Raw genomic sequence first — 26,702 nt, 5'->3', positions numbered from 1 at the left:
ACAGGGAGCACCAAGCAAGAATAGAGCAGAATTGGAGCCAAGGTTAAGTTTGAGGCCCAAGGTGCCTGAGCAGATATACCAGTAGGTAGTTGCAAGTAGGGGTCAGGAAAGAGGTCTGGGTGGTAGAAATCTAGGTGGAGGCATCCACACACAGCTGGCAGTTGAAGCCATGGGCAAGGATGGGGCACCCAGCAGAAGTAGGATGGGGCACTGAGTAGGGCACAGGACGGGCCCGTGAGCTCCGCCTCCATCCCACCTCAGCTAACAGGACCCCCAGAGAACATTACTGATACTCCAAGCCTCTCGTCCTACAGGAAGGAATTAAGACTCGGACCCCTGGTATTTCCTAGGGCAAGGACAGCACAGGAAGGATGCTCCCACTACAGTTCCCTCTTCTGAAACAACCACATCTGGTTCCTGCTCCTTACTACCTAAGGAACGTGTCTCAGAGCCCATTCCTTCTGGTTACAAGGAGCAGGGCTGCCTGCCCTTACCTCCTGGACTCCCAAGCTAGGAGCCCATGTGCTCCAGCTGGAGTTCCAAGAGATGGGGAGGGACTGACAGTGACCCCACCGAGCCCAGGCCTCTGTGGCCTCCCCTGAATTGCCTCCGCTTTTCCAGGGAGTGCTGGGGGAAGACGGCATGAGAGCAATCTGACCCTGGCTGACTTCCCTGTGGCCTGGCATCCTGTGCTGGCGCTCAAGACAACCAGCCCTGCCCCCCTCACCTCAGCCCTGTTCAGAGACCCAAACGGGCCCTGACACCCAAGGGCCCGAATCCCACACAGTACCCACAGGGGATCACGCAGGCAGGGGGCAGCTCATGGGGATTTTTTTCTGGTTGTTTTATTTGAAAACCCTCAGGTGTGTCCCCTCCCTCACCACACCAGTCCCCTACCCCCACCCCAGGACATGACGATGCCACACGCACACACAAGGCTGTGAGCTGCACACAGAACACAGGGCTGTGCTCACGACAACATGAAAAAATATACATTATATATAGTACACCGGGGCCCCTACTCCCGCTCCCACCCCCACAGCCTAACCATGACCAGGTCATGTAGGAAGGGGCAGGGGCTGTAGGACCGCAGGCAAGGACAGAAGGGGAAAGGGGACAACAAAGGAAGGGAAGTGGGCACGGTGAAGAAGCAGGGGTCCCCAGAGTGAGATGGAGAGGGGGGAGATCAGAAGAGAAGCAGGAAGGCCCCGTGGAGGGGGCTGAGGGAGGAAGGCCTCATGGAGAGGAGAGTAGGGAAGGGCAGAGGGTTCCTTCAATCCCACCCTTGGCCACTGCCATTGCTACTGACGCCACCAACCCCGCAATCAATACAGAGCCTGGCTGGTGGGGGGAAAGACAGAGACACGGGTGAGCTAGGAGGAGGCTGCTCCAGGGGTGGGGCAGAAAAGGCAGCCAACATCTCCCACACTGGGGCAACAAGGGCCCAGAGGCATGAGAGCGAGGTGGGTTGGGGGTTGGGGATTGGGGAGGGTAGACTCCAGTGGGACCCACTGGATTTTGAGATTCAAGGATGACTCAAGCTCTCTCCCTCTTGGTCTCTCTTCTCTCAGAATGTCCTTCTCTCTTTTCTGGGGGTGTCTCTGTCTCACCAGGGCAGAATTCTTTCTCTGTTTGGGGAGAAGTATGGGCCTTAGTAGCGGTGTGGGGGGGTCTCAATGATGCGTCTCTCGTCACTGCTGGGCGAGTCAGCTGCCTCTGAGTCACTGCTGTCTTCATCTTCCTGCTGGCCACCCACAGGCCCTGCCGCACAGGCTTGCCGGTTCTGGTAGGACTGCAAAAGGCAAAAGTGGAGAGGAGAGGGGCTCAGCAGCCTCACACACCCCAGAGCCTCTCCTTTGGGGCCATGCTCCCTTAATCTTCTTACTGCCACCTCCACCCCACCTCCTCCCCCATCCAGACCTTTCTCCTTCCTGCTCACGATCTCTGCCCAGAACTTTTTCCCAGGGCTTGACCATCCCTTCAGTCTTCACTGTGTATGTTCCAGCTGAATCTTGACCCTTTAGACCTCCCCACTTGCCAAGGCCACTCACCTCCATGGGGTTCACGATAATGGTGAGAGCAGAGTCATCCCAGAAGAGGTCCGGGTCCTTGGGGTCACTGGAGGCCCCTGGGGGCCCACCAGCCCCTGAGACACGGCGGTGAAGGGAGTGGATTCTCACCAGGCCCAGGATGACCATGAGCACCAGGAAGCCCACACACACGACGATGATGAGAGTCGCTGCACTGGGGACCACTGCGGGGAGAGCATGCAGTGAACAGACCGTGGCCAGGCCCACCTAGGGGGACTCAGCACAGAGAGCAGTAAGTGGGGCCCTGGGCAGAGAGTGTCTCTGAGTCAGAGAAGATAGCGCCTATGATGGCCCAGAAGCGCAGACTACCCTGTGGAAGCTGGAAGAAGAATAGAGCCGGGAAGAACCAGAGGCCAGGAAAGGAGCGGGCGGCAGCCTCACTGCTGCTAGGGCCAAAGGAACAGAGAGACGGAGGGAGGGAAGGGTGCAAAAATGGGGGCAAGGGCAGGGGAAGACAAGGGCTCCCAGCCCAGTGCTGTCAGGAGCACCCTTATTCTCAGCAGGCAGAGGGCAAGGTTTGCCCAGGTCATCCTTTTGGGACCCTGTGGCCTAGGAATGAGGTGCCTGGTGCCCAGTGGGGTAAGGAGAGAGACAACCACATGGGCCTAATGCTGTGGGAGGAGAGAATGTCTAAGGTAGGGGACAGGTCTAAGGGACAAGGAACAGCCCCTTCCCTTACCCACCTGGACTGAGCTCACTCCTGCTCGGTGCTGCTTCCCTTCTCCTTACGGACTTGGGGCTCCTGGGCCTCTGGGGCTGCTGCTCCTCCCGCTGAGGAACACCCTCCTTCCCTATGGCCCTGTCCTGCGTCTGGCCTTGCAGCCTCACTCTGAGGCCCAGGCTCAGTGGGGCATGGACCCTGAAGGGCAGTGACACACTGAAGGGCACGTGGACTCTCACATGGACCCTAGAGCTGATGGCAGAGAAGCAGATGTGCATGCACAGGTACAAGCCCAGGAAGAACGTCTGGGCACACAGCTGGCCAAAGGTCGCCACACCCTGCGCCCGAGCCAGGACTCTGCTGGCCCACACAGCTGCCTGCACCAGCCCCCTGGCAGCCTGCTCACACAGCAGGATCAATGGGATACGCCTGAGGGTCTCCAATAAGGCAGAGATGAGCCATAGGTGCAGTGTCACCCAGCTCCCTGCCAGCTGGGAAAGCCAGGCAACCCCCTGAAGGAAGAGGTAAACACCACCAACAAGGGCTGCGAGGGCCACAGAGCGGGCAGCCGTGAGCACAGCTCTGCCCCCCTCCTGCACACGCAGAAACAGCCCTCGAAGAAGCAGAAGGAAGCAAAGCAGGAGAGCCCGCAGCCCCAGGGACAGCAGGTGCAGGTAGATACCCCACACGCGCATGCCCAGGCCCAGAGCCCTCACAGGCAGCTGGGCCACTGCACCCCACATGGCACAGAACAGCTCACCCAACCACGGAGTCTCCGTGATGCCCAGGCTCTGGGCAGGTCCGCTGTTGAGGGACGATTACATGTATGCATCACACATACATTATGTTCCAAGTTATAGATAATACCTTCCTGTCCTGAATGTACCCATAGCCTCTAAGACTCACATGCCAAGAGACAGAGCAGAGCACAGAGAAGCACACAGCACGGAAGCCCCACGCACCCTGCTGCAGTCCCCTCCTGCTGGCAGCCACCACACGCTCGCTGCCACACGCTCCAGGGCCAACCAGGTGTGTGTGCAGAATGCCCTGCCTGAGCACACGCACTAGCCTCACACCTCCCTGAGGCCGCCCTGATGTCTCTCTGCCAAGTTGGTCCCCGTCCTGACCTGACCCATAGCCCACTTGGGGCCACTCTCCAGCTAGACCTGACTGCCCAGCAGGGCAATGTTGGGCCTGGCTAGATCAACATTTCTCAACTGCCTGGGGATAGGGGAGAAAAAAAAGAAGGAAACAGAGATGACCTTTATGCCCATCTGCAGAAAATAGAACCTCCCAAGTCTCCAAGTCAGTGAGTAAGATTGGGGTGGGGCAGGGGGAGTGACCCTACCAGCAAAAGACCCCTGTAGCTAAGGACAGACTGTAGAAGGAGTGGAGACCTTCCCTCAGAGTAGGAGCCACAGCAGATGAGCTTGCTCTAGGGCACGACTGTTAAGTCAAAGTTTCTGGTTTGTGTCTTAACGAAATGCATTTGTCCCCCTGAGCCCCTGGCTTGGAGAAGGAAAATTACAAGTTGATTGCTAGGACTAAGAAATGTCAGAAAGAAAGGGATGGAGGGAGAAAGAAAGAAAAAGAAAGAAAGGCCCTGACTGGTGTGGCTCAGTGGATTGAGTGCCGGCCTGCAAACCAAAGGGTCGCTGGTTTGATTCCCAATCAAGGCACATGCAAGGGTTTCAGGCCAGGTCCCCAGTAGGGGGTGCACGAGAGGCAACCACACATTGAATTTTCTCTCCCTTTAGTCTCCCTCCCTTCCCTTCTGTCTAGAAATAAATAAATAAAATCTTTTTTTAAAAAAGAGAGAAAGAAAGAATCACAGGAAAGACAAAATGTAGACACACTATCTGGGCCAAGGAGCACAGTTAATTAGTTTAAAATCAACCAGAGAGCTAGGGAGATGGGAGGATTTTTTAATTAGCTACAAGCAAAAATCAAGAGTTTAAAAACTAAAGTCAACGTTTCTTGCTGCATTAGATCTGAGCAGTTACTTCTGATCGTGAACAACCTCCGCAGTCAACATGAAGAGGTGCTCTAGCAAACAGCCATGTGAACTCCTGGTGTCAGCTGATGTCGAGCACACCGTGGAGAGCCCTGTCCACAGCCCTGTGTGGTGCTGTGTGGAGACCCTCAGGAGAGTCTTCCTGCCCTTGGCCCCAGGGCTTCTCCTGAAATCCTGCTGGACTCCTATCATATGACCTTCATAACTGCTCAGGCTCCCTTTTGCTTCAGCTACAAGGAAGCTCAGAGTCAAAATTCTGATCCACTCTAGCAACTGCATAGCCTCTCGGAGTATGCAGTTTATGAACTAGCTTCATCTGACTCTTCTTTCATCTTGTCCTTTCCTCTGCACTTCCTAATTCATCTCTCACCTTTATGTCATTACACCAGAGGTCTTTCTGCAAAGGCTTGTAGGAAACAAAGTAGAGAAATGGTTCTGAAACTGTGCTATACTCGGGAATCACCTAAGGAACTTTGAAAACCCCGATGCCTGCCTCCCACCCGCCGACACACTGATTTAACTGGTGCGGAGTGTAACCTAGGCACCAAACGTTTCTACAGCACCCCAGATGATCCTACTGTGCATCAAAACTCTGGATGACTAGATAAATGCTGCCTTCATCATTTCATCTCACCCTTCTCAGACAACCTCATTGTCCCTTACCATATTGCCCTAAACCACCCACCCAGCCCCAATTTTCAAAGTTTCATTCTCTCTCATGGCCACACGAAGTCCCTTCTATCCTTCATGGTCCAAGTTCAGACTCTATATGTACCACAAAACATTCCCTGACTGCCACACTTCACACCGATTTCTGTATTGTGATGGACTTAGGAGCTTCAGAGAAATCCACCTCCCATCCCATGGGAAGAAATGGTATCTCTAACTGCTTCTGCGTGGCTAGAGGGATTTGAAATTGCAAAGCCATAGTCCTGTACACCACCCTCGGGGCTGGGAGGGGTAGGGGAAGGACTGCTTTGAGGAGGCAAATGGGCCAGGTTTCATGAATCGGATTTTCTGGTAAGCTCCAGAGATGCCAATCACCAACGACCCCAGATGAACTATGAACTCTACACAATACTCAGGCCAAAATAAGGGAAAACACAAAGGCAGGCTACTGCTCCCGACTAGGATCTCAGAGCAAGCCTGGCTGGCCTGGACACCAGCTCAGAACAGTGGATGGGGACGTGAAACGAGGGCAATGTCTACATTCCCTGGAGCACCCAAGGCAGCTGGGCAGATAGGGTGAGGGGAGGGAGCGCTGGGGCAGTCAGAACGGGGACTCCCTCCCCTGGGACCTCATAGCAGGGGAAACAAAGACTGGAAATCTCAACAGGCCCAGCAACAGTGCCAGCCGGCAGCTACCTTGAGCCTAACCTGGGTAGCAGGACCTAGTACCCAGCCCAGAGAAGGCTGAGTGGGCCAATCCCCAGGGAAAGAACTGGAGAAAGAGCTAAGGAATCATGAGGAAAAAGAGGCTGGCTCTGAGGGTCTATTTAACAAAAACAGGTTCAGTTTGCTTACATGTCCCTACCAATTAAAGATCTGGTGAAGCTTCTTGAAACCTTTGTAACTTGGTTATGCCTTGTACTCCCTCCTCGCCCCTACCTATATCCATCTGCTCTGCCATGGTGAGACACAGTAAAACACAAAAAGGCTCCTGCCAAAGAAAGAAGGGAGCCAGTCCCAGGGAAAAGGAAGTGAAGGATAGTGTGGCAGTGGCCACTGCCCAAAGAGAGGACGCCAGACTGAGGAAGGCCCTGGGAAGCCCTCAGAACGCCCCCCAACTGGGTGCAACTATAAAGCACTGAGGCTAACAGTAGTTTTTTGCAGCATTAAACATAAGTGGAGAGGGTATTGGGGGCAATGGTTAGTTGCATATTTTGCATATGGTTGCATACTTTGTTTTAGAAATAGTCTTATGACTTTGTAAATAGCACATAATTACTTGTGTAACAGCACAGACTTTCCCCTGGAGGATAACGACTATATCTATCCTAAAATTCTTTTATATTCTTAATAGTACTTTAGGGCAGTGCTAATATATAATAGGTGCTTAATGAACACTTGGTAAGGTCCAGGGCTAATTTGATATCGTTGTGGGAGGGCCACAGGGACAACAAAGTCTTGGCCTACACCCACACTGCCTTCGTGATTCTGAGCCCAGTGCCCCCACAGCGATGCAAGGCTCACGTCCTTCACAGGGAAAGTTAATAATCCAGGGGATAAAGGGACTGGAACACAGCCGTCAGGTATCACAGGGGAATAGAACCCAATGTACCACACTGTCCTCCCTGCCCACGGGTCGAGGGGGAGGATGTCTGTGCCCAGCCCAGTACCCTGCCACCCACCCACCCCACACAGCCTTACGTACTGGAGTTTCGGTGGGAGCTGGCCAAGCTGTGTCCGGCCATCTCAGGAGGTGGCTGGTGACCACGGTGCAGGAACTGCTGAGAGCTGAGCACGTGGCTAGGGTGGGCAACGCGGTTCATGCTGTGCAGGACGTTGACCTGGAGAGGGAGGGCTTAGTGGGCATGCACTCCTCCCTAGCTCCACCTCTCTCAAACCATCTGGCAACCCCTGCCCCACAGCTGCTGCTTCCCACTCGCCACCATGTCCAGGCATCCTCCCTGCTACCATTTCCATTCCCACCACTTATGGGCTTCAGTCCACTCTACTCTGGCTCCTCGCCAGAGGCGGGTAGCCGTGGAAGGAAAGAAACTCTCTGAGTACCTCCACGATGAATTCATTGCTGGAGTAACGACCATTCATTTCTGAGCAGGAAAGCCGGAACTTCCTGGCATAGAGGGCAGCTCCAGGGCGTAGCCGATAGCGAGCCTGCCTCAGGATCTCTTCATACACAGTGATGCTCTCCACCCCTGGAAGAGGAGGGAGCAGCTCAGTGCAGGAGCCAGCAAAGAGGCCCAGGGCAGCACTCTCTCTCTGACTCCCACCAGCCTAGAATGGGTTAGACCCACACCCTTCAACAGGGGTGGCACCCAAGCTCTCAGAGGAAGAGATGCTCCCTTCCATCCCCCACCTGGCTCTGACTGACTGGGATGGACTGCATTTCCTGCTCTGCCCTTTTCTAATAGCTCTGGGGCTTCTGAGTAGGGATGGAGAGAAGGAATCAGGAGGCTCTGCACACGGGAGGGAGTTGGCAAGCAGCAGAGAAACAGAGAGAGGAGGAAATACAGAAGTCTCAAGGGAAGCTCTTGAAAGGAATGGAAATAAGAGGGAATGGTTGGGCCCATCAGCTCTCATCCTCCCTTATGGAGGGTCCTTTGGAGAAAAGCAGGCTACCTTTGGAAGTTCCCACAGCATTACCACTAGTTAGACGACCTCCTAATGGAAAGCTATCCTGTGTATGTGAGATTAGTGAGATGGAAGACGGATAGGATGGCTGGTATCAAACAGCTAGAGGATTAGGATGCTAGTCAGAGAAGGCTCAGCCACAGGAGGAGTGGAGGTGAGCCAGGCTGCAGGGAGAAGCGGGGGAAAAAGGACCATTTGGAGACTAACCCCCAGCACATCTCCTCTAGGGGCAATCTGGAAGCCAAAGGATCTTCCAGGCTGGGAAAGTATAAAGTGTCACATGGCCACATTCCTGGGTCTGGAAGGGGGACCCTCTGGATTTCCCGGTACTTGATCACGGGGTGAAGCACACACAGAAAAAGGAGGCAGGCTCTCAGGCCCCACTGACCAGCAATGGTGAGGTAGGCAGACGTGTTGGTGAGCTCCAGCCCTCGCTGCTGCAAGGACGCCGTGTCCAAGAGCAGGCTTTCCCGCTCCGGGTCCAGGTCATCCCCCACCAGAGAAATCTCACAGCCATCCAGGTTGTGCACGATCTCATCCGACATGCGTGTGTCTGTCACTGGGTTGGAGAGAGTCAGGATCTGGGTCAGAGCTGGAGGCCCACCTCATGGCCACTCCTCCTCCCCTCCCAGGGTCATTTCCTGAGAGCAGTCAGCATCATTGTCAAGAACGCCATTCCCCAACAGTTTCCATACACCCGTGGGCCTCCTCCTGGCTCTTCTGCCTAATGGTGAGTGGTTCTAGACAAGCAAATGCAGGGTGGAGTTGCTCACTCACAACCAGCCCCAGATTCCTTGCCCTCACTCTGGTTCTGCACAGGGACCCCTTCTCTGGGTGCTATCACTCCGGGGGTCATCCTTACCTGTGCCCTGCCAACTCTCATCCTTTTTGGCCTCCACCTGGTGAGAAATGGAGCAAGTGATTTGAAGATCTGGGAACAAAGCGACCCCCTCGGTTCCCTCGAAGTCCACAGCTGGGCGGGCAAAGTGAGCAGTGCCACTCAACAGGATCTGGGGGGCATCGGGCTGGAGGACCACCACGTAGCCCTCCACTTCGGGGATGGAGACACAGGATTCTTCACTGAAGCACCTATAGGAGAAATGGGGAGAAGCAGCTTGTGACCCCCAGATGCCTCCCTTATAATCTACATTCTGTTTCATCCCTCCCGGCCTCCACCTCCACACAGAGCATCCCATGCAGGGAGGGTGAGGGAGGGAAAGGGGGATAATGACCCTGCACCACTACCACCAACACACCCCAGAGCGAAGCTGGAGGGGGAGATTCCATCTCCTGGGAGGACGCCACTGCAGGAAAGATCAGGGATAGGAGGCAAACCTGACCTAAGGGGTGACCACATCATCAACGCTGCACCCCAAGATTATGGAACATCTATCAAACTGTCTTTTATAAGCTGAGATTTAAAAATGTACATAAATACATACATACATGATTCTTTATCCAGGAGGGGTTTTTAAGTGTATTTATTCCATAGTATAACATCTGGCAGATAGGTACCCCAAAATATTCAACAACAAAAGGGGGTGGGTTCCTATCAAAAGATGTTCTCTTCCTTGGTAAGCTTTCCATTCACTCCCTTTTAATACCAGAATAGCACACTTTGGTAGGTGAACTACTCTGACTGTCTTGGACCTGCATCCACCTTCCCAGGAAGCTTCACTGATCTTGGCACCAATACAAACTCTCCCCAAAAAACTCAACCAGTCTGAACCAACCAACAAACAGCACAGCAGCTCAGGGACACACTTCCGGGATCCCCTTTAACCCTATCCTATGTTCACCAATAATAATTCTCACAGTACATGCTGGTTTATGAGGCATTTTACTCATATTACTTCATTTAACTTTATTTCAATGCCGTAGATTAGGGATAAGAAAGCAAAGCTTTTAGGTCAAGCATCTTGGCCTCATAAGAAATATGTGTCCTAGTCAAAGCTTCAACCCATTCTTCTCATTCCAAGTCCATGATCTTTCCACTAAACTACAGCCACCATGTGGGTTTGCACCAACCAAATTTATTTATGAAGAAGTGTCCTCTTGAACACACAGTCTTCATAAGAGAGTTGTTGATTCAGGGGCAGGGGTATGGTCCACATGCTTGTGCTAACTGAACTGATTTTGCTGAGAGGACCATTATCGGTGTACCTCAGTATGCCAGGCCTGACTGCTGGAGCCAAAAGAGAGAAGCGTAGCCTCAGCAGACAGGACGAGCTCAGAGCCCCTGAAGTGACCAACGCCCACGGCTTACTGAGCTCCTGCGCCCCAAGGAGTGGGGCCCAAAGGCAACCTGCATGGTCATGCAGAGGGGCCCAGATCAAAGCCTCTTGGAAAACAGCCCCACCTGACCCTGGCCGCACAGGCTCCAACAGACATCCCCACTCTGATGAGCAATCCAAAGGGGAACAAAGCGGAACAGGAGGCTGGCCCCAACCCCAAGGCTCCAATGATCTGGTTGAGAGATTAGATCTGGTGCACAAACCTTAAAACAAGGGTGAGCATGGTCACCATCATGTGAGAGGAACAAAAACCCATGAGAATTCAGAGAGGGAGAGATTTTTCCTGGCTGTGATGGGAACGGGGCATTTGGCGAGAGAGGGTAGGAACCATCGAGAAAGCAGCAGCACATGCTGTTCCTCTCGGGAGCACGTCCCCACCTTTCTTCCCTCCCTCCTTCCCCCACAGGCGTGCATCAACTCAACTCTAAAGGACCCCCCAAGACTTGCAAACAGGAGAGCAATGGGCAGTGGCAGTCCATCCCAGGCTAACCCCGGAACCTGTCTCCAAGGACCCTTTTCTTGACTTTTCAGTGAGCCCAAGCAGCCCCGCCTAGGCTCTGTCTCTCCTGCTGCTTCTTCTATCCTAGGCCCTTCCTTGTTTCACTGCCCCAGCTTTAATACATGCCCTCCCAGAATCAAAAAAAGAAAAGTAGCAGGTGAGCTAGCCTTTTAAGGAAGGAGGACTTTGCTTCACAGGAGGTGAGGAGTATACCCAGCGGGGCAGAGAAACATAAGGGAGAAAAGGCCAGGGCCAGATGGTTGAGGGCTCTGAGTGCAACTTTTGTGCAGTGGGTAAGACAAAGCCACGAATGCCTTCTTCATCAGAGACATGTGAGGGTGGAAATTCTCATCCAAGATCACTACTCCAGCCTCAGGGCAGAGGGTGAACTGAAGTTAGACCACTAGAGATGAGTCAGCTAGTTAGGAGACTACTGCAAAAGGCCAGGTGAGAGGGAGTAAGAGCCTGAGCTGGAGTCGTAACAGCAGAAAGGAAAAAAGAAGAGACAGATTCCAGACAGCCAGGACAGAGGCAGGATCTGGGTGCCCTGGCAGCTGATGAAGGAAAAAGACAGGGAGGAATCCAAGATGACTCAGAAGTTTCAAGCCGGGCTGATTTACAAGGACAGAGACATCGTTACAGAAATAGAGAACTCAGGTGGAAGGGGCTAGTCTGGGCATTGAAGTTCATCATTTCAGCTTTAGCTTCTTTGGGTACAGGAGGGGTGCCAAAAGAACTTCTAGGTAGAGGTTATAGTAAAGATCTATGGGGGGGAGCTAGAGGAAAAGATGAGTTAATGCCACAAGTCAATGGGCAAGAAAAGTTAAAAACAAAACCCTCAGGGAATGCCTTCACTGACGGAATAGTTGCATAAACCTGGCTTTAAGTGGACAGAGGCCCAAGAACTAAACACTGGAAACTAGGGAGGCCACATGGACAAGGACGGGGGTGTGCATCAGAGAAAGAGGGGTGCTGTTGGTATCTGTCTCTCCCCATCTCACTCACTCACATGCGCACATGCACACACAACCTCTATATTTTCTCCCACAACCTCAGGGAAGTATGAGGGCAGCACTACCCAACCACATGGAAGCCCTAGAAATGGGGAAATGACAGTTCTCGCCTTCTTAACCTCAGAAAGAAAACAAGGCCCCTTCCCTGTACTAAAGTCACTCCCCAGCCCCTGTCGAAGCCTCTTCCCTGGCCACAAAAGAGGTAGGAGGGTTTCAAATGAGGATGTCACCTCCTCCCCCATGGGATGACCCTTGCAGAGCTTGACCCTAAGCTAAAAGACAGAGGCCTTCCTTCTGCCACCACACCTCGGACCAGCAGCCTAGTTCCCAAAAGCACATGTCCCGCCACCGTCCATGCTGATTGCGAGGCCTGATGCTCACACCCAGTCACTGTCTAGGGCCCGGAGCCCCCTCTTCCCTAAACCCACTCCTCCCAGGATCAGGACAGCTCAAAGATATTATCTTCATACAGCTTAGGGAGAAACTGAGGCAGAGTAAGAGAGAAGGGATTCTTCTTCAATACTGACTCCTGCATTCTATAATCTACCCACTAGATGGCAGTATCTCCTAAAAACTGCCTCATAAACCATAATAAGGGGTGAAAATTCCTTTATAATAAAAGCCAACATTTGCAGAATAGGCATTCTGCCAGGCATTTGATCTGGATTATATCATTTAGTTATCATAACAATTCCATGAGTTAGAATCTATTGTTATTCCTGCTTTATAGCATTTGCTCAATGCAAAAAAGCTAGTAATAGACTCTATGTCCTTAACTATTAAGCTTTCATTATCTCTCAATTACTCTGTATTTTTAAACCCCAAATATACCTAAACCTTGAAGTAATGTATACTTTTTATTTTAAACAATTCAAAATCATTCACTTAGAATTCAAAGGTCAGCACATTTTTCTGTGAAAGGCCAGACAGTAAATATTTCCAGCTTTCTGGCCATACGGTCTCCATCCCAGCTACTCATCCCCGCCATCACAGTGGAAAAGCAGCCATAAATATGCAAAAGGATGGGCATGGCTGTGTTCTAATAAAACTTTATTTACAAAAACAGGCTGCAGGCCAGATTTGGGACTGGGACCATAGGTTGCCAACCCCCGGACTTAGATCATCCAATTTGACCTTGCGAGAACTTGATGAATCAAGATTAAAATAGGTAAAGCAATGAGAACTACTTGCCCCACGTCTTCCAGGAAATTAGTACTGAGTCAGAATTAATGTCAGCTCTCCCGGCTCCCAACCCAGTACCTTCGCTGTCCCACTATTTATACCAGCATGGAGGCATGGAGAAGATTAAAACCCCCAAACCCTGGAAGTGCAGCTCAGTGGGAAAAGTAATGAACCAGTTGTTGGGAAACCAGTCTACCAGGCTATGTCAACTGGGCAGGTCACGTGTCCTCTCTGGGGACCCAATCTCCCCACCCATTAAGTGAGGGCGGTGTGCCCAGCCGAAGGTGGCATTCTGACAGCCAGGGAGTTCGGACAGTCTGGCTCTGCTCTGTGATTTGTCCGCCCCACCCCACACTCACTTGACGGCCGTGGTGAGGCGCAGGGGCCTGACGCCAGGTGTGGCAAAGCGCAGAGTGTTCATGTAAGCCACATGCTGCAGGGCGTGGTTGAAGGTCTCCACATCATCCCCCTCCAGGGTGAGCAGGGACTGCGAGGGGTTCACGTGGACCTGGGCCCCAGACACAGACACAGCTGAGAGCAGGCCCAGGAGGCAGGAGAGGAAGGGGGCAGAGGTGGGACAAGGGCAGGGGACAGAGGGCATGCCGGGAAGGAGAGGGCTGGAGGAGGGGCTATACCTTCATGCCTTTGCCCAGGCTCTCAAAATCCCTATAGTCCAGCCCCTCTCGACATGCATAGAGGCACTCGATGACCTCGCGGCTCTCCAGGCGACCTGAGCGCACACTGAAACCAGCCAGGTAGCCATGGAAGTAGTGGTGGATCTGCAAGGGGTCTCCTAGGGCAGGAACACAGGGGCGGATGGGAGGTGAGAACAAAGTAGGAATAGAACAAGGAAAGGCACTGAGAGAAAGGGAAAGAGAGAAAGAACAGAAGGCTTGAGAAAGAAAATGAAAAGGTTAGAAACGGGGAAACTAGGAAAAGGAATGAAGAAAGAGAGAAGTGAGGCTACGTGAGAGATTGGAGAAGGCAGAGGAGACAGAATAAAACCAGTGGAGAAGGGTGAAAAATAGAAGCAATGGAAATGAGGACAGTCTCCCAAACAGGGAGAAAGGGAAAAGGGTTAGGGTTAGGGTTAGGGGGTGTCTCCGGTGGCATGCAAGGGGCCTGGGGTGAATGTGTGTGAGCTTCACAGAGGCTCAGATGCTCCCTGCTGTGTGGCTGCCTCCCACCTCCTGTGTTCCAGCAAGAGGACTCCTTCACTTCCTTCTGAAGGCAGGAAGGGACACCCAGAATCCAGCCAAGCTCATTTGGCCTTAACTCATCAAGGAAACCCTGCCTTGCTATGGTTCTCAGAGGTGCGGCCCCCTGGAGGCATGGGAAGCAGTAAATAACAAGGCTGGACAGGATCTGGCGCAGAAAAGGCAGCACGGAACAGAAAGTTAAGGCGAGAACTCTCCCATCTCCAGTGCTTCCACACCCAGTACCTTGTGCGGTGTCTGTACTGTTGTCGCCTCCCTTTTCCTTCTCCTTGTTCTTCTCCTCTGGAGGGGAAACAAACAAAGGGGCAGTGAGCTTGAGGTTTGGGGAACAGGCTGTCAGAGAGGAAGAAGAGGTCGTCCAGCTCTGACCCACCCTGGTAGGACTTGCAACCTCTCGGGAGAGTCCCAGACCTTCTCTGCATAACTCAGTCTCTCAGGCCTCGGGTGTAGACACAACCCTACGTATATTGCTGAGGAAACACAAGGGCTCTGGTAAGACACCCACACTTCCAGAAGGAAGAGAAAATGAAAGCAGCAGCTTAAAAGGTGGAAGAGCGATGACTCTCTGAAGGGCCGCTGGCCTCCAACGGTGGACAGGGCTGTGGGAATCATCATCACTGGGATGGAACGAAGTGGAAACGGGTCAAAGTGACAGAAGGATTCTGGTGACGCCTGAGAAAGAAATTCATCCCAGTCACAGGCAATGACCGGTTGGTTGAATAGGTGGGAGGTACAGGGGGGGCATGGTGTCCAGCAGAGATCTTTCCAAGTCTCCTTGCCCAACTGCACGGAGCCGCGTGAAGTCAGCTGCCCTTGCTCCTTCATTCTTCCTAAGTCACCAGAAACTCTGACCTTTTTTAGCATCTTCACGGAGCAGCTCAGGGACTTACCAGTCCAGCAGGCCCCGATCATGAGAGCAGGTTCCCTTCGGGGTGGGTGGATGAGACCATTGTCATGGATGAGGGCAGGGTCAAAGGAGATGCCGTCAGCATAGAGTGTGACTGTGGGGAACTCCAGGTTCAAAGCATAGTGGTGCCACTCATCATCGCAGACCTGGGGGGAGGGCAGAGGCAAGAACCCCCGGTCACTTCGTCTTCAGGGACCTAACGCACGGCACTGCCCCTTCTCCTGGGAACCAAGGGACAGTCCCTCACATTCCTCATTCTGTCATCAGGACTTACCAGTGAATTGTCGCCTACCCAGCTCTAGGAACAATGTCCTCGCACAAAATCTATCAGGTGACTCACCTACTACCTAACGTTTCACTCTTCGGGCAAATCTTTAAACCTGTAAGCATTTCTAAGAGAAGTAACACACTATTTTGCGAATTAATTTTTCCCAAAATAATTCATGCCTGCAACATGCCGAGCTCTTTCCTACCTCAGGGCCTTTGCATCTGCTTTCCCCACTGCCTAAAACACCCTCTCCTCACAGCTGTTTCCCGTCTTACAGGGCTAGGCTCACATCTGCCCTCAGCCAGGCCTTCTCCGAACATCCAGTATAAGGTGAGCTCCCCCGTCTTTGCCTGCCCCTATCCTCTACCTCAGTGCCTTGCTTGTTCTTTCAGAGAACTTATCACAATTTATCATTTTTATATGTCTGCTTACTTTCTAAAAACCTGTCTCCAACTAAAATGCAAGTTTAATGAAGGCAAAGATTTTGTTCTAGCTTATACTCCATTGTATCTCCAGAACCTACCAGAATGACAGGGATATAATTGATATTTAACAAATATTTCTTGAGTAAATACAGGTAAGTAAAGGAAAAATAGAGGTAGTAATGTTAGCAATATTAGCAACAAGGGGGAAGACCAAAAAGTAGCAGATGGCAGACCATCTCTTTAAAAGGGTGCCTCAAAAAGCAGAAGCTTTTGTAGACAGTCCTCAATTATCCAGTTTGTGAATTTTCTAGACTCTTCATGTCCCTTTCTCCTCCACTTCCTGCCTTTTTTCAGCCATTTGCTTTATCAGCCATTCTACCAGGGATTTCAAGAAAAATATGAGATGGAAACCCTTTAGTCCCCACTGGCCCTTGTGGTTAGCTTGGAGAATACAACTGTTTGTTGGCTTAAGAGAGGATTTTCCTTTTTTTTTTTTGGTCTATTTTTATTTGTCCCTCATAATCATGGATAATAACGATGAGAATTAACATGTATAGAGCCCTTTTCAGTCTAAAGTCATGCGCAGAATAATGACATTTCAGTCAACAACTGACCATATACACGATGGTGGTCCCACAAGACTAAAATGGACCCAAAAAATTCCTGTCACCCAGTGACATTGTAGCTGCCATCCTGTCACAGTGCAACATCTTACTCACGTGTTCATGATGATACTGGTGTAAACAAACCCACTGCACTGCCAGTCACGTACAAGCAGAGCAATACAATTATAAACAGTACATAATACTTGATAATGATAATAATTGTGTTACTGGTTTATGTATTTACTATACCATACTTTTTATCATTATTTCAGAATGCACTCTTTCTGCCTATAAAAAAAAATGTTTGCTGTAAAAAAGTGAGAACCTGGACAGCAGCAGCAGCCTCACCCTCTTGTGGGTGCCACGTGTCTTGACTGCGCCCTTTTCACCTGTGTCTGATGGCCCCTGCTGTGGTTCTGCTCGGCAACGTGCTGTACAGGCTGCAGCCGGGGAGCAGTGAGCTGTCCCGCACGGCCGAGGTGTGCAGTGGGCCGAGCCACCTGGGTTTGTGTAAGTGCGCCCTGTGGTGTTCGCACTGCGATGAGGTTGCCTAACAACTCATTTCTCAGAACATCCCTGTCATTAAGTGGGATGACCATATAAAAATGGCATCAATTAATTCTACAACAACCCTGGAATATAGAATTCTTATTATCCCCATTTAATAGGTAAGTTAACTGAAGTTTAGACATATTAACCAAGTTTTCATGGCTAGTGAGTTCCCCTGGCAGGATTCAACCCCAATCTGTGCACCTGAGAACTACTTATTTTCTCAATTACAGCATGCTGACTGCTTGAGAGTCACAGAAATGTACGGTTAAGGTTCTAGATCAGAAAGAGATGAGATCAAACGAGGAGGTGGGATAGATGGTGGGTTAGGTTTGATGTTAGTAGTAATTTGTTCCCTATTTTCTTTTAATCCAGGAGTGCTTTCCACAGGAGAGAAGCCTTGGAAATAGACAACGAGAGAACCTGGGGGTACAATAGTGAGGAACAGAATGTGGAGAATGAAAGAGAGGGCAGAGAGCAACCCAAAAACTTCCAGCCCCCACCCTAGAGCCCTCCTCCCCACAAGTAAGTTTCGTCCACCCATCTTTCCACCGTTGGCCTCACCTGCTCCAGCTTCCAGAGGAATTTGACTGGGCGGGCACTCTCAAGCAGAGGCCAGTAGAGGAAGGCAATTCTGCAGCCATGGACCGTTAGTGAGTAGTGAGAGAAGCCGTCCTCTGAGGGAAGACGATGAAGATGGAGGTCAAACACAGGGGCAAGAACAGGCTCAAAGCACCAGGAGGGAGAGCACGCTGGGGTTCTCTTTGTCCTCTCATGAACTCTCTCTCTCCTGCATTCACTAGTCTTCTCCTTCCATCACACACGTGTGTGCACACGTGCACACACACACACACACACACGCTCCAGCTCAGGTGATAAAACTAGAGCTTCTTTGGCACTCTGACTGGCTGAGAGGGGCACCAACCAGCCTGCCCCCACCCCAGATCCCTACTGGTCCTTTGGTTAATACAAACAACCCTGGTAACAATCCTTTTCAGGTTAAGAGAAATGACCTCAGGGAAGTGGCAGAAATGAGAGAGCAGATCAAGCCAAGCCCCTACCCACCCACCCACCCCTAGAAGGATATGTCACTGTGTACTCAGTGATGGAGCCAACTAGCCCCCATAAGACAAAAATGAGGTGAAGGTGGAAGAGAAAGAATGGGGCACACCACTACCCAGGCTTTCCCATCACAGTGGAAGGGCTTTAATGGGAGTAGATTCAGGGGGCAGTCTACTGGTGGGAGGCAGGGGGCTGGGCAACTGCAAGTGAGAAGGGCAGTGAGCAGTCCCTCTGCACTCTGAGAGACGTAAGATCTCACCGTGTGCTGGCAGTGAATCATAGAATTTCAGGGAGTGTCAAACCTAGCACTGCCGCCTTACAAGTGAAGAGAGAGGAAGTGGCCCATTTGCAGCCACAGCCTGGACAGGGACAGAGGCAGGACAAGAAGTCACTCTCTCCCCGCTCTCAGAGCAGTGCCCTGAGGAAGGCTCACCATTCTGCACAGTGTTACACACGATGGTTTCCTCTTCCTTCTTGCCCTTGTTGGGAGTCACACCATGCTTCATCCAGAAGGACAACGTAAAGTGGTCACTGAGGCCATCCTGGGGCCCAGAGCCCAGCCCGGCTGCGCCACCCAGGGGCACCTGCACAGCTTGAGTGCCGTTGAACCAGTAGATAAGGCTGCTGTCCTGGCTGTAGTGCACTGAGAGTCCCGCTGTCCAGTTGGCACTGGGGCCAGGCATGGGCAACAGATCCACCTCCCCAGTGGCAGCACCTGCAGGAACCCAGAAGGCACATGTGTCAGAGCTGAGTGGCAGCAGATGGGCAAGTGGGAGGCAGGCAGGGAAAGAGTGATGAGAAAAAATCTACAGTTCATCTCACCACCTCTTCTGGCCTCTCAAAGACAGAGAGGGACGGACCTCTCTCAGGAATACCTCTCCCTGAGAGTCCTCCAACTCTCATCTTTCCCTGTCATTGTTCCACAGTGTATCTGGTGACGGTCTTGTGCTGTAATTATGCATCTTTGCCAATAATATGTTTATCTGCTTTTTAGGCCACAAGAGCTAACTACACGCTACAACCCCTGTGAATATATACACCTGTAGATGGGCAGAAGAAGACATAAGGCAGGTTCTTAAGAAAGAGGCAGAGAAGGGTTGTGTAGAAGCCGGGTGAGAAGGGGCAGGTCTGGGGGACCAGAGGGTGCACACCTACCACAGAGTTTCCGCAGTGCCCGCTCGGAGTAGTTGTCGCGGTCGCAGCCCTTGGCCACGTGGCTGGTCTGCAGCTCTATGGTGGCCTGAATATTCCAGAGAGGTTCATCACAGGTCTCCAGGCGGATACCAGGGAACAAAGCCAAGCTCCCGGCACCTGGTGCATATTCAATCCTTTTGTTCCAGCCTGCACCGGTGAGAGGGAGAGGGCAGTGGAGAGACAGAAAAGTAAGGCGGCCCCTCCTCTCTGTCTATTCTGCTCTTGCCATTCCACAGACAGCCTCGGGCTCCCACAAAAACGGCCATCCAGGGTAGACGGCTACAAGCCTGCACCCAAACATCCCTCCCCTGACTGCTAGCCTAGCCTCCAACACTGTCAGTAGACGAGTCACAGAGCAGGTCCCCTCACCTTGCCAGCTGGGTTTACAGGTGGGCTTCACCTGGATCTCCACCTGGGCGTCATCTGCCGCCCGCTTCTTCCCGCAGTCATAAGCTGTCACGGTAAACTTGTAGAGCTTCTCACCGCTGTACTGCAGCTTCTCTGTGTTCTCAATGTTCCCTGGGGTGGGGATGGGGAGGACAGAGAAGGTCAGGAGCACTAGAGAAAGCCTGGGGAAAATGGGGGAGGGGGTGCTCTTGAGTTAATTTTGCAGCAGGAAGCTGAAAAGAAGGTATCTGGGAGAAAGGCTTCACATCTGGGAAAGAGGGTGTGGAATGAGAATCTGCAGGGCAGAGCAGTGGCCCCCTCAGCCCTGCGTTGTCCTGAGGGACGTGGGCACACAAGGTGGGCAGGGGCTGCACCTACCGTCATTGTCGATGAGGAAGGGGGTGTTGGGCGTAAGGATCTCGTAGTAGCAGATCTGGCTGTACTGGGGGGAGCAGTCTCCATCGATGGCTTCCACCCGCAGGATGCGGTCATACAGCTTCCCCTCGGTCACTGCAGCGCGGTACAGCCGCTCCACAAACACGGGGGCAAACTCGTTCACGTCATTGACCCGCACGTGCACGGTTGCCCTGCACACGACAGAGCGGGAGGAGGGGAAGGACGAGTCAGCTAGCCTCATACTGGAGACTCAGGAGGGGCAGAGATGCAGACAGGGAATCAGAGCAGGCGGGAGGCAGTCTGTCCCTGAGCCTGTCCCTCAGTCTGTTCCTGATTCCAATCCCCACTCCCCAGGGCACCAGGCACCTCAAAGGAGTGGGCCTTCAAGGGAGCTGTGCTAAGGATAGGATATCTGCTGGGAGGGGTAAGAATGACCCCAGGTGACACCAGCACTGACTTTGATGGCTTCTGTACAGAATGCCATAGGCTGGGGCTGCCAAGGTGAGAGGTAAGACAAGATTTTGTGTCCAGCAGTTCATTCCTTCACAGCAGTAAGATCCTACGCCTTAATCGAGGAAGATACAGAATAAAAGCCAAGTTAAAAACCAACCATAGGCCCTGGCTGGTGTGGCTCAGTGGATTGAGCGCTAGTCTGCAAACTTAAAGGTCAACAGTTCGATTCCCAGTCAGGGTACGTGCTTGGATTCGGGCCAAGTTCTCAGTTGGGGGGCATGTGAGAGGTAACCAATCATATCTCTCACACATTGATTTTTCTCTCCCTCTCTTTCTCCCTTCCTTCCCCTCTCTCTAAAAGTAAATAAATAAAATCTTAAAAAAAAAAAAACCCATGGGAAAGGAAGAGGCTTTTGTACAAAAGCCATAAGCCATCTGACGTGAGTGGTACCCAGAAGACGAGTGCTGCCTTCTGTGAGCACGCTCACAAGTGTGCTCATCAGCTGCGGCCCCTCCCTGCTCAGGGCAGGCAAAGCTGGGGCTGAGCCCCCTGTGCTGAGCCCTGTCCCTAGCCAGGACCCAGGCACCCAGGGCCCAGATGCACAGGTCCTATCTCCAAATGGGAAACGGAGTCACAAAGAGCAGCTGCAGTTTATCTCCAGGGCTTCTAGTGGCCCAGGAATCCCGACTGCCAAGCTTCGCCCATTCTCAAATGGGAAGTTAGCTGGGAACAGACGACGGAGTCCCCGGACCCAGGCTCCTTCATGCTGTAGCCAGCCGCTGCTGCCGCGCTGCCCACCCTCACCCGGAGCGCTGAGGATGTGATAATGGTGCCAGTGTGGTGCACGCTGCAGGGAGACTGGTGGGGCAGCAGGGAGGAACCTGGATGTGTGCTGAGTGTGCGCCTCCCCTTCCTCTTTGTTCTCCTCATCATCATAACTCCCATGTATTAAGCCCTTTACCATAGGTCAGGCACTGTAGTGCATCCTTCTTATACAAACAAGCTCCTTTTACTTCACAGCAACCTAAAGAAATAGGTGTCATCATTGTCCCCATTTTACAGATAAAGGAAAGCAGATCCAGAAAGGCTGAGTAAGTTGCTCAAGGCCATAGGAGGCAGAGCCAGGATTAGATCCCACTAAATTCTACTAAATATTTCTGTCTGCCTCCTGTCCCTAAACCCTGTAAACAGAGAGAGGAGGAGTAGAAATCCAGTGACTGCACAGATAGAGGATGCTGAGGGGCTTGGAAGGAGGGAAGAGGCCCTGCAGCAGGGGGCGGGGGACAAGGGCTTCCTCACTTGTGGGACTTCTTGGTGTTCGCTCCATCGGGGCCCTCGCCACAGTCGTAGGCCTGGATGGTGAAGGTATGCTCCTTCTGGGCCTCGCAGTCCACCGGCTCCTTGGCCCGGATCAGCCCTTCTCCTGTTGCCTTGTCCAGAATCACAGCCTCAAAGGGGACCCCAGACCCATGGAGCCGGAAGCCACAGATCTCACCTGGCCGAGGAGGTAGGGAAGGATGAGGCTCCCGCACCATCTCCAGCATCTCCTTCCAGCCTCAGCCTCCCTGCCTTGGGTTCCCACTTCACCTCTCCTCCCCAACCCCTGCCCCTGCCCCTTATTCGTGCACGTGAAAGCATAGTTAGCAAGCATCCAGCTCCAGCACTAGCTTTCCTGAGCAACAAGCTCTCAGAGGTACCAGGTCTGAGATCTGGCAAAATCTGGATGCATTTAACCCCTGCCTGCCCATGCCCTCTCTGGCTACCTCTACTCAACCACCAGCTTCAAGGTAGCCCTTTGGGCTCCCCAAGCCTACTTTATCTTCCACTTTGCAAGGCCTCTTCCCCACTTCCTTATTGCTCTCCCTCCCAGGACATCCCTCTCCTCCCCTGCTCTCTGCCCTCCCAACCACTTCTCTCTGTCCTACCCGTCTTTCCATCCACCAACCCCCATCACCTGCATAGCGCAGGGGGGCGTCCTTGTCCAAGGCGAAGAGTGGTGGGTTCAGCAGGACGGTGTTGTCGTTCTCCATGACGATGCCCTGGTATTCTGCCTCGATCCATGGCTTGTGCTTGTTGGCTGGTGCCCAGGGAGAGGAAAGGAAGAACCTGTGAGTTGGCCCTCCACTCCCACATAACCCTCACTGACTTAGACAAACTCACACTCCAGTATCACCACTCTTTCCACACCCTACAGAAGCACCTGCAGTGAAAAAAAAAATGAGGACAAAAAAATCAGCTATTAAAGGAGTCAAAGGGACTCAGGGAGGTCACAGCCTTCTTCTATGGCGAGATAGAAAGTTGGCAACAGCCTGCGCTGGAGAGTGGGGTCTCCTATCTCCCTTGGGAAACTTGGTCAGAGAGTGGAAAACTTTCTTTAGAGACCTCAAGTGCTAGAGACTGGAGATAAGGGATTCAGGAAATAATGGTGGGCCCTCAGAAGGCCCTGGGAAAGGCAAGGGATAGATTAAGGGAAGAGGTGAGATTAGGAAAAGAAGATGTAGAAGTTTCCTGAGATTCTGATTGTTTATCCTCTCCACCACCACAGCCACCGACACTGACACCCCATCTCAAACCTGATCCCTTCACTCTGCACTTCTCCCAGCCAATCCCCAACCTAAGGCCATTCTCCCAGAGGGAGGAGGAGGAAAGAGAGAAGAGAAAATATATAGGACAGAGGGAGGGGGGCAGAGAGGGACAGGGAGAGAGCAGAGGAATCGATGTCAAATAACTGGACCCAGCAGAGCCATCATCCTAAGGGATTATCAAGTTGGCCTAGAAACACGACAGATCTCCTCCCCGCTTCTCAGCCCCACAGCCAAGGGAACGCACTCATAACCAACCCATCTCTATGTCCCCCCCGCAAATCCACCAAACCCACGCTCCCTGGACCCCACTTTTTATACAGACTCACAACTTAGTTTCAGTTCTTACCTACCCCATCCATTCCCTTCAACCAGCAGCCAGTTCTGGGTGGAAATAGGACACACTCAGCCTCCAGATCTCCCCATCTGCTCCCAGACTTGGCTCACCTGTGCCTCCTGCCAGGCCCAATCTCCCACTTCCCCACTGGTGAGAGGCTGCAGGAAGGCACAGCACGTTCCCTTCCCTTCCCACATCACCTCCCAGCCACGATCCCCACTGCCTGTTCTATATAACCCTGTCATGGCGACCCCCAGGCTCCCAAGGCACATTCACGAGGGCCCATCGGTGGGACGTGGGCAGAGGAAGGCATCATCCAAAAGGGCGTCACCAAAGGAGACTCATCCCCAGAATGTCATGGTGAGCAAGAAATCCTGATTTCCACTTTTTTCTCCAACTTCACCCCCAAAAAGACTTAGGGTATCTGAAAGTCTTCCCTTCTGTTGCTGATGACCGGCAACACCCCCTTCTCTAGTGGCAGAGGAGAAAGCCACAAGATGGTGCTCAGAAGGCAGCACAGGAAGTGGCAGGAGGCTGCAGAGCCAGGCTGAGGTCAGAGAGTGAGGATGCAGGGGAGGTCCACAGCAAGGCCAGTGCTGGGCACCGCTCACCCCTGACCCTGCTTCTTCCTCTTGGCCACCGACTCTCTCCGTGAGTCCACCTCCTTTCACCCACCCTCCTTCCTAGGCTCCCTGTCTTTTCCTTCTTTGACTCTCCCTCTCCCATTTTTCTCATCCATTCTTCCTGATTTCCCTTTCATTCCTCTCTCTTTTTTCTGCTTCCACTTTTACCCTTCTCCAGCCCCTTCTTGGCCCCCTCCCATACTTTATCTCCCTTCTTCTTCTCAGCTTTCCCTCTCACCACTCATTTGGTTCCCCCCACATACCCACTTTTGCCCTTTCCTGCCTTTTTCCACCTACCTGAGCCCTCTTCCCCCACCCCTCCCTCCTTCCCTCCCTCCCTCCCTCCCTCTTGGTCCCTCTATCAGCCTCACCCAGCTGAATTTATCTGCTGTCTGCCAGAGAGGGCAGCTCTGGTAACCCACAGCCCAGCTGCATGCAGGCAGAAGGGTATGGATGCAGAGGAACACGCCAAAACATACGTGCCCCGAATTGCTGAGCTGCAGGGCAGAGTTTCTCCCCAGGATGGGATGGAGATGAACCAGATGGATCTGCCACACACTCTTAGTGCAGGCACACCTCAGGGAAAATGGAGAACCACCAAGAGACGGGCATCGCCCCTCAGGGCAAGTCCTGGTGAGACCTGAGATATCTTCAACAGAGAATTTGGGAGAGGGGGAGAGAGAAACCCCAGCATGGGAATAGGGACCAAATGGAAGCAGAAGCAGCACATGGGCAGAGATGGACCAGGCAGGAAGATGTGGCAAAGGGGTCGCGAAGGAAGGGAGAAGGTGCAGGTCTGAGGAAATGGATGGGAAGGGGATGGTGGGAAGAGCGTCATGTGCCAGAGAGCCTCAATGGCTCCTGCCCACCCCCACCCCACTCCGTTCTGCCCGATACCCCTCTCTTAGTGCCCCCACCTCCCACTTCACTCACCTTTGTTGCAGGAGCTGAAGGGAAGTAGGGAGGCCAGCAAGAGGGGCAGCAGCAGGAGGGTCATGGTATGGTGTGGTGTAGGGCAGGGCAGGGTCAGGCGATTACTCTCCCCTGGGAGCCTCCAGCCCCCTTACTGCACCTTGGGGGAGGGATGCAGCGAGGGGAGGGAAGATAGCAGGCAGCAGGGCAGAGACAGAAAGGAGCCTGCCCCCCGCATTAGTCCATAGAGCAGACCTGGGCAGACCCCAACCTGGGTGGTTGCGGTGGGGGACTTGCAGTGGCTTCTCTTTCGCTCTCCAGCCCCGCGTCCTAGCTCGCTTGCTCTCGCTCTCTCTCTCATTCCCACCCCATCCCCTCTACTGCAGGATGACGTAAGCACAGCCAGACGAAGATTGATGGGGCCACAGGCCAATCGGTTGACTGGGAGAGCCAGGTGCTGCAGGGAGGGAGAAAACCAATGCGCGGGGGAGCTGGGGTGGGAGAATGCGTTATGGCTCTTTCCCGGGATTGCAATTTGTGGGAGCAAGGAAACTGCGGGGGCTGGGGAGGAAGCTGGAAAGCCGTGGAGGGGTGGGAAGACGGACACTGAGAGAATCGAGAAGCTAAAAGCCCCGGGGGTGGGGAAGGGAGACGTCACCGGAGACCTGAGGGAGGCGAGAAGCAGCGTCCACGTCACCCCACCCCCAACTCTGCATTAACCTCTTTACACATCCCATTCCATCAGCGAGTCCCTGCTGCGTGCCTCCTGGGAACCGTGAAGTAAAACCCACAGTCTGAACCCGAGAGATCCTCGCCTTTCAGTTTCCAGCCCCAGCCAGGTCTCGCTGAGGAAACCATGGGATGGTCAGCAGGGCAGTGGGACTGGAGAAAAAGTGCAATATTTGTGCTGCGCTCGCGCGCGTACACACACACACACACACACACACACCTGTCGAGGCAGTTCACCACCAGGTGTAATTTTTCCCACTGCCTACCCTCCCTGCCTCCCTGCTCCCGAATTTCCCACCGTAAACCATGATAAATCAGCCCAGTTGATTCTAAGCCACAGAAGTTGGTAGGCTGGAGAGGTGGGGAGAGTTGGGGGCGGGACACTCCATAGTTTAGGCACACCTCCCCCGACCACGGGAGTACAGTTAAGCACGGGCTGTCCAAGGGTTGGGGCCTGGGGAGAAGGAAACCCCTGGGTCCCAGCCAAAGAATGTAAAATTCTCCAGGAAGAATAGCCAACCAAACTCCTCCCTCACCTTCGGCTCTGGACTTGGAACTCCACACCTCATCAGGCTGCCGACAGCCCCTCCGTGCTTGGGAAGAGCAGTGTGGCCGCCTCCTTTCCTAACGGCCTCGTAGGACAGAGCCTGGAGTGCCGCTCCGTGAAGCTGTCTGGAGGAGTTGTGGGGGGCAGCGCTATCGGATTTCTTCACTTTGGCTCTTGGCCAGTTGGCTGTCCTCCTCCTTCCCCCACCTTCTACCTTCGTAATTGTGGGGAACCCTGACTCAGTCGCAGGATCTCAGGATGTCGTTAGAACTCATCCCGGGGTGAGCCTGGAAGAACTCACACTCCGCACAGCAAGACCAGACCCCTCCCAGGGGGCACCACCTCCCCAGGGATCTGGAGTGGTTCCCAAGCTTTCCAGAAATGGGCTGGAAGCCAAGCTGACCTTTGGAAAGGCTCAAGTCTTGGATGACTGACGGCCC

General features: G+C 53.0%; 1 protein-coding gene across 4 annotated transcripts; it reads right to left on the bottom strand.

Annotated features, from left to right (window-relative positions):
- Window positions 1–811: 811 nt before the first annotated feature.
- CLSTN3 (calsyntenin 3) lies at window positions 812–26,651 on the bottom strand. Of its 4 annotated transcripts, none has more exons than XM_045826521.1 (19): window positions 26,252–26,651; window positions 25,008–25,146; window positions 22,487–22,609; window positions 21,832–22,027; window positions 20,061–20,269; window positions 19,665–19,814; window positions 19,257–19,442; window positions 18,535–18,816; window positions 17,604–17,716; window positions 15,176–15,338; window positions 14,511–14,567; window positions 13,704–13,861; window positions 13,428–13,576; window positions 8,943–9,169; window positions 8,469–8,639; window positions 7,499–7,644; window positions 7,140–7,275; window positions 2,052–2,254; window positions 812–1,792 (listed from the first exon to the last, which is right to left on the bottom strand). In XM_045826521.1, exons 2-19 carry the CDS (start codon window positions 25,069–25,071, stop codon window positions 1,652–1,654), a joined length of 2,874 nt encoding a protein of 957 aa, XP_045682477.1. In that variant the 5' UTR covers window positions 25,072–25,146; window positions 26,252–26,651; the 3' UTR covers window positions 812–1,651. The 4 variants fall into 4 exon arrangements, with proteins under 4 accessions (XP_045682477.1, XP_045682478.1, XP_045682479.1 ...); XM_045826522.1 differs by lacking the exon at window positions 26,252–26,651 and adding an exon at window positions 25,242–25,501; XM_045826523.1 differs by lacking the exon at window positions 25,008–25,146.
- Between the last annotated feature and the right edge of the window lie 51 nt (window positions 26,652–26,702).

This window comes from Phyllostomus hastatus, unplaced genomic scaffold (genome assembly GCF_019186645.2).
Source record: "Phyllostomus hastatus isolate PE091 unplaced genomic scaffold, TTU_PhHast_1.1 phas_scaffold_755, whole genome shotgun sequence".
NCBI lineage: Eukaryota > Metazoa > Chordata > Mammalia > Chiroptera > Phyllostomidae > Phyllostomus > Phyllostomus hastatus.
The sequence above is the reverse complement of the archived record's forward strand: the minus strand, read 5'-3'. Positions and strand labels throughout refer to the sequence as shown.

Excerpts from the sequence above, each read along its gene's own strand:
- CLSTN3 (XM_045826521.1), bottom strand. The coding sequence starts at position 25,071 with ATGACCCTCCTGCTGCTGCCCCTCTTGCTGGCCTCCCTACTTCCCTTC. Across the intron at positions 18,817-19,256 it reads GGCACTGCGGAAACTCTGTG|GTGCTGCCACTGGGGAGGTG; the intron begins GTAGGTGTGCAC and ends GGGTTCCTGCAG. Across the intron at positions 13,577-13,703 it reads GCCTGGGCAAAGGCATGAAG|GTCCACGTGAACCCCTCGCA; the intron begins GTATAGCCCCTC and ends TCTGGGGCCCAG.